The following is an 18,977-nucleotide window of genomic DNA, read 5'->3' on the forward strand; positions in this document are numbered from 1 at the left end:
TCTATTTTGTCTCGTCTCAGTTTGTTTTGTTTGTCAAGTATGTCTTGTCCTGTGTCCCACTCATGGCCTGCACCTTGTCGTGCATTCAACTAAGATGGGCCACTGTGTTGAAATGCTGGTTGGATCTGGTGTGTAAAATACATTTTTTGTCTATCCTGTCTTAGGCTCATTGAGGATGATGAAGAGAGACGATACATAAATAAAGGTGAGAAAATTACAAAGGAATCTCATATTTGGGTGAACTCTCAACACTGCTCTATTTTTATTTCATATAATTGCACGTTAAAAATAATGTACTTTGTTATGCAGATGCAAAACGTGAAACTGCAGTCTTATTAGCAGCTCTAGGCTATTTATAGCATTTCTATAAATATTTGTAAGATATAATCAGCATATTTTATTAACCTGTTTTGTATCTTAATTATTTAATCCATGAATTAAAACAAGTTTTTATAACGACATAGTCTTGATCAACAACTAATGATAAATTTGTAGCGGCATCGGTCCATTATCATTTTAAAACTCAAATAGCTTCAGTTTTAAGTTATAACTGCATCTGTCTCGGGTGTAGACTGGTGAATTATGTTAATAAACCTATGTGTTCTAGTAGGCCTACTGGCCCATATTCAGATATCTGTGCGGAGTGTGGAATGCAGGACGGGGCGCCCGCATGATTACTTGCATTTTTTTTTTCCTAATAATGAAACAACATCAGTTCGAAACTCATAATAGGCACAACTCATATTAATAAATAATTAAAATTACTACTTTTTTCCCGACACATTCATAATCATTTGGCGACTTTTTCCTGTGCTTTGTGGCAAACTTTATGTGTGCTTGAGCGAGGAATTAAGACTCACTGTGGATTATAAACTTTGTATAAACATACGATTAGGCCTAGTTGGCTTAAATGAACGACTAGTTAAGTTGTTGGGGGCAGCTCTATTCTCCGCTCTTAGAACTGTCAAGTCTGAGAGATCACGTTGACTAGGCTACATTGATTTTCCCTCTGAAACACACACACACACAAAAAAAAAAAAAAAATTTTTTTTTTTTTTATGAATAGACAACCTTTCTACATCCGGCAGATATGGCTGCTTATGGCTTGTGCATTGTAAATCGTACAAAATAGACTGTTATCTCCCCAAAAACTCGTATATAAATAATAATATAAAACATGTTTATAGACTGATTCTTTTTTGAAGTCTGGAAAATATAAAGAGATGGTTCAACACAGGTCTAATGAATAGCCTATTTATATCAGAATTTATGTTTTGACTGTGAATGTCACGTCAATAACGCTGGAATTGCTCTAATGTGATGCTGGTCTTTGAAATACAGGTACTTGCTTTTTTTGTCCAAAGTTGTGATGCTAGTTTTTGAAACACTGCAAAAAAAGCAAAGAAAAAAAAAAAAGCACAATTTCAATGTTTTTGTGAACGTTCATAAAATATTGTGCTTCACATTTTCATTCATTTACTGTTTATTTATTTATTTTATTTTTCTTGTTATTTATTTATTTATTTATGATAAAGAATCTAGTTAGGTGTGTTAATCTGGCCCTCTTAACTGCCCAAGTTTCTCTTGGATCCTTAGGAAAATTAATTGTCCACCCCTGATCTACATGCAAGCAGGCTTTCTAATAAAATAAGGTGGTTTGGTGTTCATTAAAAAATACATAAATAAATAAATATATATATATATATATATATATAAGTGCTGCTTTATCCGACAGTAAGGTGCAGGGTGTCATATAACTACATTTAAATAAATTAAATGTATGATTTAATAATAATTTAGTTAGATTTAAGTTATTTATTTATGTAATGTTCTAATTTTATATGATTATTTATGTAAATTCTGTGTGACTGTGACATGCTGAACGTTCGAGCCGCATTCAAACACTGCAGCGGAGGGAGTTGCCATGGAAACAGAGCGGCAACACAACGACTGACAAGCAGGAAGCTCCGTTTCTCGCTGCTGTTTTTACTGTTTTCGGTAAGTTTAGTCCCTAAAATCTCACAAATATTAAATACAGCTATTCCTGACGCCTCTCTTGCTTGTCACTCGTTTCTGGTGAAATTAGTTCATAGAAATGGTTTAGTGTCTTCGAACAAGTCCGTTAGCATCTTAGCCGTTTTCAGAGGACGTAACTTTAACGTTAGGCTAACTTTTTGAATGTTTGGGATTTTATTCACATCTTTATGTGTAGATGAGAGGTTTTGACAGTTCTGTAAAAGTTTTGCTGGTAATTTTTCAGTGGGTGATTGGAAATAGGCTCCTTTATTTAACCTAAACATATAGCCTACACTGTACCGTTAATCGGTGACGTCACTTACATCAGCGGGACAATTAACTGAATCTAGTTCAAATGTATTTTGATCTCTCATGGTAAACAAATATTGATTAAAAAACTGTTCTGTGATTTCAGAAGAAAAACAAAAGCACGGCAAGATGGGAGGCTCCAAGATTTCACAATTTCTGAAGGGAGCCGCAGACGGAGAAGTAAGGAACACAAGTGAACAGGTGAAGTTTCTTAAAATTTTAAGAGGGCTTTGACATCCACAAGTAAGAAGTATGAGCAATATTAAATAAGTAAACCTAGAAGCAAATTATGTTATGTTAAAAGAATGTTTTCTGTATATTCTTCTTTCTCTTTTCTACATTTCACCTGCTCTAGCTTGGTTCCTTGTAATAAACCTGGCTGGCATTGTATACTAAATATTGTTGGCTCTGTGACAAATTGCTGCTTATGTTCCTACATTCTTCCATGTTGGCCTGCACCCCAGACTCAGAGCGGACCTCCTGTCGGACAACATCTTCCAGGCACAATGAACAATATGGTTGGTAAGTTAACCTCAAACATGCACTAATGTTCAAAATTCAGTAAAATACTTGTTATTGAAAAGAAGTCTCTTATGCTCACCAAGCCTGAATTTATTAAAAAAATTCAGATAAAAAAAAAAAACCAGTAGTATTACAATTTAAAATAGCTGTTCCCTGTGCGAATATATTGTAAAATGTAATTTATTTCTGTGATCAAAGCTGAATTTTCAGCATCATTACTCCAGTCTTCAGAGCCACATGATCCTTCAGAAATCATTCTAATATGCTGATTTGCTGCTCAATAAACATTTCTGATTATTATCAATGTTGAAAACAGTTGTGCTGCACAATATTTTTATTTTTTTCAGGATTCTTTGATTTAATATAAATTTCAAAAGAACAGCATTAGTTGAAACAGAAAACTTTACACTCATTTTTGATTAATTGAATGCATCCTTGCTGAATAAAAATAAGAATTTCCTTTAAAAAAAATCCTGATAAAAATAAACAAACAAACTTTACACTGTTAAAACATTCACACAAAAATACAACTCAGCACAGGTTACATTCATATTTGGGTCATTCTACAGAAACATCCACCTTTGGTATGGCAAGATGTCTTAAAATGTATTTCTTTTTTTAATATTTACACTTAGACCACATTATTAATTACCTTTTTACATTATGAATACGCATAAATGACAGCTTAATGATTTTTTAAAAATATTTTTTGTAGATTTATTTAAAGACCACATGTAAAACAATTTGTCACTGGTGTTACCTTCTTTGGCAATTTTAGAGGTTTTTATGAAATATTATTTCTCGATTTATTTCAGCACATGTAGTCAGTTACAGAAAAACAATGATAATGCAACAAATAAGGAGATTGTTTTATTTATTTTAATCAGGTTTGTTAAAAGTGTGATTGAATGATGTTAGTACATTTGCGCAACCATGTATTTGTTATAACAATGAAAATATTTGGGGGGGGGGGCAGTTATAAACAAGTAATGATGCAATCCTTTAAATCTTAACTCTTGAGTGAAGCAGAATTCAATGGATGTAAAATTATTATTGTGACACATTTTATGTAATGTGACAGAAAAAAAAACATGGTGACACCAGTGGCACAATGAATCACCAGTGACATACATTAGACCAAAGATACTTATTCAACTATAATTAATAGATGAGACTAAATTGTTACATTTGGCAATTAGTGAAAGCAGTTAGTAAAAGAACATAAACATAAACTGATCTTCACTGGTGTAACCCATAAAGAAGGTAACACCAGTGACAGTTTTCATGAAAAATGCATTTTGCAAAATGTCTGCTGCAAGATATCAAACCACATGTTGTCAATCATGGTATACTCACTAAATTAAGTAGTTTAATCCATTTGTATTCCGGTTTTTTACAATTGCCTAACAATAAAGAAGGTCATACCAGTGACTTCAACTAAAAGCTTCATATGAGATAAATGAGAACACTTCTGATAACTGATTAGAGACAGTGGACTTATCATAGGCCTTTCTTCATAGATTTTCAGGAAACAGGAAGAAGGAAGTCAAGATGTCATTAGTGTGATTTTTATTTCAAAACAAATGATTTTTGTTAAACGGTAACACCAGTGACAACTCCAGGGGACCACTACTTTCATTATACTGTATATTTGATCATATTTATTTGGCATTTTGTTTTGTCATTTACATCATATATTTGACAATTATGAATACATTATTGCATTTTAAATGGTAGAAAAACTTGTTTTTGACCTCAAAATAAAGCACTTTCTGTACATGGCTGTGGGGACGAGCAGTTTTGTGGTGCTTGGAATTCTTTATAATTAATTAAAAACAAATATTGCCACATTGATGGCTCAAGAAGGTTTAATTGATCAAATAACATTGTTTCAATTTAAAATATATAAAACAAGTTGTAACCCTAAAGCCTTTTTCAAGTGTTCTATTTCTGTAGAGGCTAGGGACAGAAAAATGGACATTTATCAGAAATGCTTCTTTGGTAAAATCAGCATATTAGAATGATTTCTGAAAGATCATGTTGTGACACTGAAGACTGGAGTTGTTACGGGGCTGATGAGACGTGCGGATCCATCTGCAGACTTTTATTGAGCAGAGACGTGGTCATAACAGGCAGGGTCAAACAATGGCAAACAGGTATAACATGGGTGAGACAGAGTAAACTAAGACAAGGGTGGGTCGATGATCGGCAAACAGTATCCAAAGGGGCGAGACAGGAGAGGTAGTCCAAAACGTCAGCGATAGTCCAGGCAGGGGAAAACACAATCCAACAAAGGCAAGGCAAGACTAGGAAAACTAACGGGGCTCTGTAGGGCAGCAATAATGCATACAATACTCGGCCACGAGGGAGAGAAAGTCCGTGGCTTAAATAGGGTATGTGATCAGTGTGTGCGTAGGATCAGGTGTGTGGGTGATTGGTGCAATGAGTGATTGGTAACAGCTGTGATCAGTAATGGATGATGGGAAATGTAGTTAAATGGTGAAGTGCCAGAGTCCATGTGATGAGCGGGTGACCTCTAGTGGTGAGTGAACGGAAGTGCAGACCAGATTTGTGACAGGAGTAATGATGCTGAAAATTCAGCTTTGATCACAGCAATCAATTACATTTTAACATTCACACAAAACATCTCATATCCATGCAATTCAGTTATATTTGATTAAATAAATAATCTTTTGTCTGAAATATGAACAGGAAAGCAAAAGGAGAAAGATTAGAATAGCTGCTGTTTATATTTCGGGATGTCCATCCCAAGGTTACTAGAGATTACACTAGTTCCAGTTTGGATCCAGCCTCGCGTGTGAAGACTTCAGAAGACGCCAACACTCACAAAGACTTCAGATGATGGCAACTAGATGAACATACAAAGCTGCCAAATAATCCTTATATTGTAATCATTGCCCTAAAAGGTAAGTTTGCAGATTTTCAACCAGATTTGTATTGTTACAATGATGGCAATAAATGTAAATGAACAAGGTTTCTCTGAATTACTTGTATAGAGATTTCACCATTTGTGACCTGTGCTGGCAAAATTAGCAAATTTTCAAATAATTGTCACTTTTTCATTTTTTTGAACTACATTCTCCAATAAAAGACCTTCAAAATGATATATGAGTTGTTAGAATCGGACAAAAAATGACTGCGCTACACCCGTTTGAAGTTGATAAAGTCAGCAAAGACCATTTTGAGAAAAACTGATTTAAAGTTTTCTGAAGGTTCCAAAGCAAAATCACCAACATTATTTCCTCCCAATTCTTTTCTTAATAATCATTTTTAGATTAATAATCACAATATAGCTATTTTTTTATTTTATCTTTGTTGTTATTAATATGAACCAATGCAAAAAAAAAATATATATATATATATATATATATATATATATATATATACACATATACATACATACATACAGGAAAGAAACAAGTAATGTATTACTTTTTTCATTTTACATCTAAACAAAAGCATTCAAGTAGGTAAAACAAATAATCAAATGTAAAAATCACTTTAGTGTGTTCATTATGAATGAATCGATTACAAAAGCAGTTCAATCAAGAGCAGCGAGTGATTCCCTCTTTTCTTTTATTATTAGATTAGCATTGAGACAGACGGCCTGTATATTAGACCTACTGTACTGAACGGATATAATGTCACACATCTGATGTTTTTACCCAACATTTCCCCAAATGTTCACTTAAGACACAACAGATTATTTTCGCATGAATACTTAAATACTGTAATTCTGTGTATGTGTGTATATTTATCGGGATTGCACGCTGTCAGAAGCGCCGTTATGTGCTCGCTTCGGATAATAGTCAGCACAGTCAGCTAGAAGAGGGCTTAATGAACTCATTTTTGTGAAAAACTCCAATTCGACCAAAATCAGCATCTTTCACTTCTTTTGCCTGTAACTCGAAATTAGCTCGTGTGCATTCCGACTCATTTTGCCAGCACAGGTCACATTTATTAGTAAGCAAAACTCTTCCAGATAATGCAAAAGGTTAGGAAGTGATTGTGTGTCTCATTTCTTTGTCCTGTGTACTATAACTTCTGAACAGGAACTAATACTTCTTTGACTTGTTTGAGAAGATTTAGATGGAGGGTTTAGCTGTGTTTCTCCCTTTTCTCTATTCTATTCTATTCTATTCATTTTTTATATACTACTAATTATGAATCAGTTTGGAAATCTTTTTACCACGTTTACTAAGGAGCACTTTGGGACAGAGTATGTATTTGATGCAAATGTAAATGACTGTAAACGAACCTAAAAAGCTGTTACATGCCTTTCTCATAAGGTCCCGCCTGTTAGCAATGCTAATATTATTGGAGTTTTACAATTACAGATGGGTGTGTTGGATCAGGGTTAGATCTGAATTCTGCAGCTGGGTAGATCTCCAGGAACAGGATTGGACAGTCCTATTATATTGGTTATGTATGATGGATTTTGAACTGTACTGTTTTTATTGCAGGTTTTCTGGATTCCCAGTTGAAGACATCAGTACATCAGGTGTTGATCTGGACAGCTGTATCTACAGTACACCACACTGACCTCTGCTTTTGCATAGATGGCTGACTACTACCATGGTATTATTGGTATTATGTTCTAAGGCAGGGGTACTCAAGTTCAGAGGCCAAGCGGGCCGCATTTAAACTGCATACGATGCGAAGGGCCACAAATTGCAATTTGCATCATCAGACTTTAAGACAATAAGATTGCGTGGGTGATTGAATCTGTTCGCGATCTGACTATTTATTTAAATATCCAACAGCATACGACAATAAACATACGACGCGATATGGTTTAACTGTGTTCTTCAAGCCATCTCTGGTATTTTCATAATAATAAAGTATATTTATAATCCAATGATAATCGACATTGCCTTTACCGTATGGTAGGGGTGGGAGAAAAAAAATTGATTCTCCAATGCATCACGAATCTCTTTAACAATTCTGTTAAGAATCGATTCTGAGCTTGTTTATTTTTCCCGCATATGGCACATGTGCGCGCTAGAGATGCGGCGAGCTTCATTGCACAGAATTTGCGCTGTGAGACATACTTTCACGTGCGCTTTGTGTTTTTTTTGTTCTGAAGCTCGATTGCGGCTGCGGTTAAATGCACTTGCATTTTTTAATACTTTCATACGAAATTGATGTACACACAGTCAGTTATGTTTTCAGAGCTGGACAAAACATCTGATATATGGAAATAGATCTGTGCATTAGACTGAATGCAGCCTGTTAAAGCTGCCACTGTCTATGATCTCATCAGTAATAATCAAACGGCAATAATGCTAAGGAAAAACCCATAACTGTTGTCTGTAAACTTAAAGAACACTTATTTTAAATAAGTAATTTTGGTGACACTTTCTATGAAGCCCATATTTATAATATATTATAAGGGTATTTTTAAGGCATTATAATGAATGCATTATAAAAAACCCTATATGTTATATAATCTTATGAATATTCATTAGAACACTTTTAATGTATTGTAATATTTACTTATTAGCGATTATAGCTTTTAAGAGTATGATGATTTATAACACACAGTGAACATGTTTCATCCACTTAAATTACAATGGATTAAATTTCTCATAGTTATAATGTATTATAAGTCTCATATCTTGCCACCTTTCTTATGCTACTTTACTTAAAGCCATCAATGACCACTTATTAGTAATAAGAATACTTTTTTTCCCCTCTCAAACAGCCATAAAATCAGATATCAGATGAATGTGTAATATGATACATTTGCTTTGAACTTTTTGATTATTTTGATGGTACCCTTTATACAGCTGTTGTTAAGTAACTATGTGACCTTTGGCTCAGGATATAAAAAGAAACCCGACTACACCACCTAGGTTATCACCCAGGAAAAATAAAAGAAAACGATTACCTAAAATAAATTAAACCAAAAAGAGTTACAATATGAAGGACCCTGCTAGTCCGGATTGGATCAAAGACAGAGACGTGACTTAACAAAATAACATTTATTTCACACCAAGGACGAATCATAAATTCTAAAATATTATGCTACGGGTCTCATTAACAGTTTACCACTTAGTTACCCACAGGTTACAAAGAGACCATAAAATCCTGTTCTAACAGAAGGGGAAAACCTCACAACAAATCAGTGCATCCATAAAATTCTTAAAGCAAGTGACAAACCCAAAAAGTAACTAACTAACAAAAGAAACAAAACAAATCCACACTCCCCTTCTGTTAAACTTCAGGATTGGGATCATCCAGCAGCCACCTGTGGATACTGGCGCACTTAATATTTAAAAATCAAGCGAACACACGTTAATTTTAATAAACTTGCATAAGATAAAAATGTCCAAACTCTCGTCATAAGATTACCATACGGATCAGTCGGACAAAGTAGTCGTATGGATCCTCGATGGGGCACCGGTATAACACCGTGCCCACCACGTAACCAGCTGTATACGCAATAAACAAAATAGAATCTAACAATACACAAACACAGCAATATGAAGGGAATAAAACGGCTACAAACAGCATTAAATCAGACCGATGTAACAAACGGCCAAGAATACAGGGATAATAAACAGCAGCTAGCGTTCTCAGGCCACACCTAAAATACAAATAAAAACATAAGTTTAACTTCAATAAACTTCCCCTTTAAAACCCACAATAGACTTCTTACCGCCGGGATGAAGTTCATAAGCTACGGCAGACTACACGAACTGTGCTCACCACTCCACTCACACTCTCCTAACGGCAAACACATCTTTAGACGGTAACATCTTACAAAAGGACTAATCAAAGGCAGACAACTCACCAGGAAAACGGGGATTGACAGCGAGGAAGTCTATACTGTAGCACAGCGTATGGAGACACAGCAGAGAAGTCACACACCATGCTTTACCCGGGACCTTTTAAAGCCATGTGAATCAATACACTTTAACCTTTTCAGTGGTGAGTTTAGAATATCTCAGCTGTCCCCGGAGTGAGTTTTTTAACGGCCATAGAACGTTGGGATGTATTACGTTTCAGTTTCCATGGTGACGCATCAACATTGAGACCTGAAATTGGCGCTTTAATGCTGCCTGGCCAGGAGGTTTTTATTTTATTTTATTTTTTTATTATTATTATTAAATGTTCTAATTATAATAAACTTTTCGTGTTGTTTTCTTTTCATGCCAAATTTAATCATAAATGTGTTGCAGCAAGACGGGTTATGGTTAAGGCCGCAGTTTGTTTACATTGCAAAGCAGCGTGGGTTTCACGTGACTCAGAGAAAAGTTTTCAGTCACGTGACTTCTGCCGCGTGCGGCAGGGCATAACAATTATTAGCTACAACACTGGGCTCTTTGCAAAGACGCAGCACAAGCCAGTCAATTTTACTTCTATTTCAAGCCACGAACACTGGATCACTCTCAAAAAACAAACATATGAACACAAACACTTGTGTTTTAGAAACAGGAAGATATTTGGACCAGGAAACTCGTGCTTACCAGCATGTGCAGGAGGATGGAAGTCGTGCATTATTTGTACTTCGGCGATCACACAAGGTATTATGATTATGTATTGCAAATCTATTATTCTCTTATATTTTATTATTTGAAATTTAATCTCGTTAATTTTATTCTAAGCAAGAAATAACATCAACCAGAATGACATGTCGATGAAACAACGTGCATGCATCCTTTGAAAGTGCCAAAATATCCAAATACTATTAATGAAAACGCGAAGCCAATGATAGTTTTGAACCATTTTTTTTAAACCAAAGTTGGTTTGGTGCAGTTTACTTAGTTTCACAAAAATAAAGGTAGCTTAACAGCATGAAGAGATTTACATATCTTGTATGTGTAGAACAGCATTGTGTATAACAGTCATCAAAATGTTTTTACAGCAATTATGAAGTATTTAGAATATATCATTAAATATCTAAATATAATGAAATTCTATAATATTAATTATGATAATAATTGTAAATATAATTACAATTACAGCATGACATTGCTAAATCATTCCTAAATTACACTATTATTTACAAGGTTGATATAATAGCTGTGTGATATAAAAGCTACACGTTGTTTGTGTGTGTGTGTGTGTGTGTTTTATATATTTTACACTTTAAACAATATACATTATTTACACAGTAAAAAGAACAAGTATTGTTATAGTACTATAACATTTTTTTTTCTTTCTCTCTCAGAAATAGGCAGAAGTGTGGTACTGTTCAAAGCACTCTGTTGGACACAGTGCTGTGTTGCAAGGTTTGCACATGAACCTCGTCTTTTGCCTTTTCTGTGGGCACTTTTTAGTGGTCAGGCAAACCTTGCAGTGCCTGCGTGTGTTCTTCCCCTGTTGGACAGTTGTAGGGATCTCAGAGGGGAAATGCCGAGCAGTGAGACGAAGTGGGCTGTAAGCAGGAGGGCGACCACCGGAAGATGGCTTCCGGGGAGTGTGGTGTTCTCCCACAAGTTGGCGAACAAGATTTTGACTGAACTTTCTGTATGTCAGGCTAGAATCATGCTTCACCTTGTAAAAAATGAATGCATTGTGTACTGCAAGGTCCAAAAAATGGAAGAACAGTTTCTTGTACCATTTTAAAGTCTTACGAGTACAGCCAACAAAACTGTCCATCATATCGACCTTATCCACAGCACCCATTTTTTTATTATAGTCCAGCACGCATTGGGGTTTGATTTTCTCATTTCCAGTGGTGTGGTCTATCTTTCCAGAGGGTGACATCTCTGCTGAGTGGACTGTTGTCAGCATGTGGACATCGCGTTTGTCATGCCACTTCACTGCCAGCATTTCTTCGCAACTTTTAAAGTCCACCTCCCCTCTGGACATCCTGTCTCGGAAGCGTGGCATGCCCTTTCTGTTGGCCCTCACTGTTCCACAAGCCCCGGTTTTACCTCTCAGCAGGTGACAGAAAAGAGAAGGACTGGTATACCAGTTGTCCACATACAAAGTATGCCCTCTCCCCAGGTATGGCTTCAGCAGTGTCAGCACTACTGAGCCAGACACACCAAGTCCTGGAGTGTGTGTGATGTCTGTGCTGGAGCCAGTGTACACTACCACATTGATGACGTACCCAGTCAGAACATCACACAGCATGAAGAGCTTGATTCCGAACCTCTTCCTCTTTGATGGAATGTACTGTCGAAATCCAAGCCGGCCTTTCCACAGCAGCAGTGACTCGTCGATGCACAAGTCCCTGTGAGGAATGAACATCTGTCCAAAAGCAGCCATCAGAGAGGTGAAAACACTTCTAATTTTATTCAGAGGATCCCTGAGATTTGCTGTAGCATTGTCAGCAAAGTGGAGGGCCCTCTGGAGGAGTTGGAACCGATCCAGAGAGAAGAGAGTAGAAAAAAAAGGGGTCTGTATTACTGGATCGGTGGACCAGTAATCTCTCAAGGAGTTTTTTCTTACCAGGCCCATAAGAATAACAGCTGCCAGAAATGTGTAAATTTCATTTACAGTTGTTTCAGTCCACTTTGCCAGTTTCCCAGGGATAGTAGCCGACTCTTTCAGCTGATGAGCATACCTATTGGTCTCCTGCACCACTTGCTCCACAAGTTGCTCATTAATAAATAATCTGAAACATTCTGCCTCAGAAGGATTTGTTAGACTACCTTGAACACCTTTGGTAGTGTTGTCAAAGTCCAGGGCTGGTGGAGAGAATGGATTGGATGTCCAGGTTGGAAGGAAGTCCTCCACAACAGCGCCCTCACTGGCAGGGCCGGCATTGTCAGGGATCGCCGGCGCTACGGAACGATCACAGCCCGCAAGGTTTTCCGGGAGGTGGGCTTCCTCGTTGCTCTCTGACAGCGGTCCGTCACTGCTGCTGCCGGATTCAGCGTCCGAGTCAAAAAGAATGTCCAAAATATCATCACGAGTAAGTTTTCTTTCCATGTTTACTCTGAAGTAATGTGGTCAGGTCAGAGGGAGACACGTCACAACCCTGCCAAACATTCCCGCAAAAAAAAACATCCCCGCGAACTGGTGCTGTCATGTAGGAAGCCATGTATGTTTGTATACTGTACTATGTAAACAATAAACTTAGTTATGCAATGCATCGGGTGACCGTGTTTCATTGTGCTTATATGCCCTATAAACGTTTGTTGTGGTACTTCTGTGACAGTCATCGTGACATAAAATAATCACATAAAGTGCCTATAAACACTGTTTGAGTGAACGTAAATGACAGCCGCGAAGCCTATGAAAACAAAGACGGCTGCACGCATTTCATTCATACATTGACATTCTTGTGCATATGTGCTTTATAAACTTTTGTCTTGGTGCTTCTGTGACAATCTGAGTGTTCGTGACATAAAATAATCACATAAAGTGCCTATAAACACTGTTTGAATGAACGTAATTGACAGCTGCCTGTGATGAAAACAAAGACGGCTGCGCGCATTTCATTCATAACTGATTTATGCTATATACACTTTTGTTGTGGTGCTTCTGTGAGAATCGAGTGTCCGTGGCATAAAATAGGCTAAGTACATCATGCGAATATAAACAGTTTTAGTGAATGTAAATGCCAGTCATCAGCCTTAGAAAACAAACACGGCTGCGCTCGTTTCATTTATACATGTTGTGCTTATATGCCCTATACACTTTTGTCTGGTGCTTCTGTGACAATAAGTGTATGTGACAAATTAAATGCATCAATATAAACACTGTTTGAGTGAACGTAATGGCAGGCACACATCAGCCTGTGATGGAAACAAAGACGGCTGCGCTTTGCTACATTGGCATTCTTGTGCTTGTGCCATAAACTTTTTCCGTGGTACTTCTGACAATCGGAGTGTCCCTGATATAAAATAAGCACATCATGCGAATGTAAACACTATTTGAGTAAACGTAAATGACCGATCAGATGATGAAAATAAAGATACTGCGCCCGTTTTATTCATATTGTGCTTATGCTCTATAAACATTTGTGTGGTACTAGTGACAATCGGAGTGCTGGCACACTGTTTCAGTGAATATAAATGCCAGCTGCTCATCAGCCTAAAACAAACAGGCTGAGCGCTTTTCATACATTATTGTGCTTATATGCCCTATAAACTTTTGTCTGGCGCTTCTGTGACAGTATAAGTGTGACAAAATAAACGCATCAAGTGCATATAAATGCTGTTTGAGTAGCTAGTTGTGCAAATATGTGAATGACCAGCATTTATCATGCTCGCCTCTCTCTGTGTTGGCGCTAAAAGCAGGAATTTGAAATTTTGAATTTGGCAGTTATGCGACGTCACTGAACGTTCTAAATCCCATATGTGGGACTGTACTCCCAGGGGCACGGAAATGAAAATCCCATATGTGGGCCCGTTCCGCTCAAAAGGTTAATCACGGAGCCACGCAGGTGTGCTCAATAACACTACGCAACCAGCCAGTGGGTGTGTCCCACCACTGAGGATATACCCAACCATTGTGAGAGAAACTAAACCCGTCACATATACAACTACATGTTAACTAGCAGTCATTAGAGTATTAGTAGTATGTCTGCTAAATATATGCTAACACTTTATTTTGATGATTCCCCAACAGACAAACTGAGTATAAGTACTTTGCAAGTACGTCAACATTCTACCGACCCTAACCTTAACCTAAGCCTACTAATACTCTAATGAGAGTTACTTGACATGTAGTTGCAAAGTTGCTTATAGTCAATAGACTAAGGGGACCATCAAAATAAAATGTAACCTAACATATAAACACTGCATTTTTTTTCAGTTGAAATGATTAATTAGCTCACATCAAAATTAATATTAGCCTCACAGGGAATACTCAAATAACACTCCACACCTAACCACTTACAAGTTGTACTGTAGTAAGATACTGTGCAGATCTTAATGTCAAGATATATTGTCCATTATAAATGTAAAAGTATATTTAATATGGTGTTCATTGTGTTATTAATAATCATAATCTTAAAAGTTATAACCACAAATGCATAAGCATTATAATGTATTGTAATTGTTGTTATGATTATTTATAAGACGATATAACACATTGTTTTATAGTTTTTTATAATGCATTATGCATTCATTATAATGCCTTAAGAATATCCTTATAATGTATTATAAATATGGGTTTCAAAGATAGTGTTACCGTAATTTAAAAAAAAAAGCCTGCTTGTATAATAAAAAATAAAAAAAGTAAATTTTGCACAAAATAAATTTGATATAAAATTGATATGAAAATGTAGCCGTGTGCAGTAATATTGAAAACTGAGAATGTGACGCATCGTGATATTAAGTTGATAATGATAATCGTAATTGAATTGAATCGTGAAACCAGTGAAGATTCACACCCTTATTTTTAAGATGGCAGTACTGACACACAGAGATTCCAACTATAAACAAAAAGCATAGAAACTGCAATTTTGGTTAAGATGTAAAGTTGTAAAGATTAATTGGGGAAAAAATGTAGATCAAGAATCGTTTTGGAATCGGATCGTGACTCCCAGAATCGGATCGGATCGGATCGTGAAGCGCCTGAAGATTCCCAGCCCTACCGTATAGGAAGATAATATATTCTCGTTCTGTGACAAAAACCACACATCAGCTCACAAAATGAAGTTATTTTAAACACTCGACTGATGTTGTAGGGTAAAATCATGTTGTCCTCTTTAGTTGGACAACGCTTCTGTTTTAAGTTGTTTGGGGCGTGCCGCGCGTGGTTAGTTACAGCGCTTAGAGATCGAGTAGCTTTTACTACTGTGATTGTATAGGTTACATTTAATTTATAAAAAAAAATCAAACTGCCTAATATTTTGAGCGCAACCTGTAATAAAAATACATTAATCTTCAGCATGACGCAGGCCACACAATTAATGCAGACGGCCCACCTGTTGAGTACCCCTGTCTAAGGTATTATTATAGCAAACCTTGAGCACCTGTGACAGTGGAATTTGTAGGTGCAAATAATAGTCTCATATGCGTATTACTGGTAGTAAATTTAGTCACAGAGAAAAGTTTTTTTTTTTTTTTTTTTTTTTTAGGAGTTCCAAATGTTTTTTTTTTACTCTTTCTCTCTAACAAACACAACACAACAGTTACATCATTTAAAATTCTGAGGTGCACAAATCATATTCTACAAATCACAAATTAAGAAACTCATGTGAATGGGGGGCAAAACACATTCACACACCTGAATCAAAAATGTGAAGTCATGAACAAATCTTTGCACATTTGCATATATACAGTCATAGTCAGAATTATTGGCACCCTTGGTAAATATGAACAAAGAAGTCTGTGAAAATAAATCTGCATTGTCAATCCTTTTTGATAAAAGATTAAAAAAAAGTGGGTGGGGGGAAGCTCATTAGGAGTAATTTTTTTTTTCTCTAATACACATTAAATTTGCCTATAATTTACTTAATACCTCTTTGTGTGTATTTGATTGTAAATGCATGTTCTGTGTATATGTTATATGGTTTGTGCTCTAATCATGTATTTGTAACTGTTTATAAACTGTATTGTATAAATAATAAAGAAATTATGACATGAATGTGATGTTTAATAAATTATTACATAATACAGGCAAATTTATCTATGAAGTATGTGAGATTTTTAAAAGAAGCAGAAAAGGTTTATTGTATAACGTCGGTTTACCAACTGAAATCAACATCGTTTCAACGTTAGTGAAGCAAACCAATTAGATCGATTTTATGTTGAATACGTGTTGATTCTATGACGTCGTTTCAACCAACCTAAAATCAACGTCGATTCAACGTTAGGTAAATAAACCAATTGCGTCGATTTTCCGTTAGATTTGAATGGAGCGCCTGACGTTGGATCAACAGCCCGATGACCAAAATGATGCCAGATCGACGTCGGAGATCAACGTCGTTTCGACGCCACGAGAAACATCGATTCTACGTTAATTCAATGTCAGTTTGCTATCTGGGTCACGTAATGACGTAACAACAAAACACTAAAGCAGGGGAGGAGTAGTAATGTTTGCATACGAGACGTGAAAAGAACGGTATATAAACACACAGACATGTCTTTGTTGAATGTATTAACACTTTAACGCGTACGATCACACCGGTGTGATTAGAACGTTCAGTGCGTCACGTCATCAACTGCTGAATTCAAATCTGCTTTCTGCTTTCTTTTTTTTATATGGTTTTCAACCATATAATGCTAATTTTAGATTTCAGACATTTAAATACACATAAGTTCTACCAAAATCATACATTTATAGTTTGTAAAATATACGCTGATGTCTATGGAAGCAGCAATAATGATCCTTACAAATATAATCTGACGACATGTTTTATTGATATCATAGATTGTGTAGATAACTTTAAAGTTTACTCTGCTCTTCTCCCAGTTTACTGGAGACTTACTTTAACTTGTTTTGGGAGGAGAGGATGAATTTACGTGTTGTAAATCCCACAGCTGGGATTCAGCGTGAACAAACATGGCGGCGCCCATCACCCGGTATAGATCAACTAACACGATCATTATAAAAGTGTTTAAACAACCAAATACATTTACTTGCACATATTTCAGAATCGGAATATCAGATATTTCATAATATAGCGAGTATGTTTGTGAATATTAATATTTAAAAAAGGAAAAACGAAATAAAAGCAATCCATGTGTCATACAGCGCTATTAGAGCTGCGGTGTGTCACATGACAAGCATGACACGTCGCCATGGAAACAATAAGGCTATAAGTTCTAAAATAACGGTCGCCTAAAAAAACTCACGCTGGGGGCTCAGCTAGAATATTTTAAACTCACGTGTGAAAGGGTTAAGCAATATATTAAGTGTAGAGGAGAGAAAATTAACCTAAAGTATGGCTCTAATCAGGCTAGTATCGATCCAATACCAATACCAACGTTGGTATCGATTCTATCGATATTAGGATCGATCCGCCCACCCCTACCCTTGATATAGACTGATTGTCACGACAGCTTCAGCTCACACATCAGTAACACACAAAATTTTGGAATCTTATTTTTGTTGACAATCCACTTCAATGAAACATGTATGTTAAGTATATTCCTCTGCGGACGTCCCGACCTTTGTGCGTTCTTTTTTTCTCAGAATGTACCAAACTGTTGATTTGGCCACTCTAAATGTTCCTGTTATCTCTCTGATGGATTTGTTTTGTTTTTAAAGCCCAACAATTGTCTGTTTCACCTGCATGGAGAGCTCCTTTGCCTGCATGATGTGGGTTCAGAGCAACAGCTTCCAAATGAAAATGGCATACTTAGGGTGTACTCAGACTAGGGGTTTTGAACCATGCCTGAGCACGTTTGACCACCAAAGCTCGGTTCGTTTGACTAGTGTGATCACTCCGTCCGTTTAGCCATCCCTGGCTCGGTTGAAAGAGGTTCAGTTGGGTGTGGTACGCATGTAGTGTGAGTGGTAACTGTGCCGGAGCGCGGAACTTCTGATACGTGCAGTACAATTGCGTGAACATTTCAGAACGGCAAAAGTGATAGATCTGTTAATCAATATATTGTGAGAGAAGACTCAAAATAATAAACCACAAAGTTAACAAAACAATGCATTCCACTGTGCTGAGAGAGAGCGCTTCTCTGCTGCCTTCACGTGCTATCAGAAACTTCCTATTTCCCACTTGAAGTCATGATCACATGCTCATGACATTCAAGAGATTTGTTATCGGAAAGAGTAAAATGTAATATTACATTGGTTGATAATCATAAACATTCACTATGCTAGATAGTCAACTTGATACAATTCTGGAATTTCAGTCAAATACATGCTTATTTCACTGTTTATAATACATACAATATGCTTCAAATGCCTACATAGAAATAGGCAGTACTTTAACAAAACAAGGTGATGTAGTTGTTGTTTAAAAAAAAAAAAGAATAATAAAGAATAGCATTGACAGCAGTAATCATTGTCCCCTCCAACATGTTTAAAGTTTATGGCCCGCATAACTCGGAAACTCGAGTATCAAAATAATCTCAGAGTAGTAAATACGACTTCAGAGGTCGTTCATCTCCAATTTCCGATTAGGAAACACATATTTACAATAGTTCCAATAGCACTTGAAGGCAGCATAAAGCGTGCTCCAGCCCAGAACGTAAAGTTCAATGTGAGTGCAGGCCAGTGGGGAAGTGAGGAGGGGGGAC

The 18,977-nt window shown here is 36.4% G+C and overlaps 1 protein-coding gene and 1 long non-coding RNA gene across 4 annotated transcripts; one reads left to right on the forward strand and one right to left on the reverse strand.

Annotated features, from left to right (window-relative positions):
- Nucleotides 1-524: 524 nt before the first annotated feature.
- Nucleotides 525-7,721, forward strand: LOC131539203 (uncharacterized). Of its 3 annotated transcripts, none has more exons than XR_009270802.1 (5): nucleotides 525-1,998; nucleotides 2,432-2,526; nucleotides 2,790-2,847; nucleotides 5,560-5,774; nucleotides 7,332-7,721. It is a non-coding gene; the product is annotated as an uncharacterized LOC131539203 (long non-coding RNA). The 3 variants fall into 3 exon arrangements; XR_009270803.1 differs by having other exon boundaries at nucleotides 5,621-5,774; XR_009270804.1 differs by lacking the exon at nucleotides 7,332-7,721 and adding an exon at nucleotides 7,158-7,317.
- A 3,319-nt stretch (nucleotides 7,722-11,040) lies between these two features.
- On the reverse strand, nucleotides 11,041-12,756 carry LOC131538487 (piggyBac transposable element-derived protein 4-like). Its single transcript, XM_058772359.1, has one exon. It carries the CDS (start codon nucleotides 12,754-12,756, stop codon nucleotides 11,041-11,043), a length of 1,716 nt encoding a protein of 571 aa, XP_058628342.1.
- Between the last annotated feature and the right edge of the window lie 6,221 nt (nucleotides 12,757-18,977).

This window comes from Onychostoma macrolepis, chromosome 04 (genome assembly GCF_012432095.1).
Source record: "Onychostoma macrolepis isolate SWU-2019 chromosome 04, ASM1243209v1, whole genome shotgun sequence".
Lineage (NCBI taxonomy): Eukaryota > Metazoa > Chordata > Actinopteri > Cypriniformes > Cyprinidae > Onychostoma > Onychostoma macrolepis.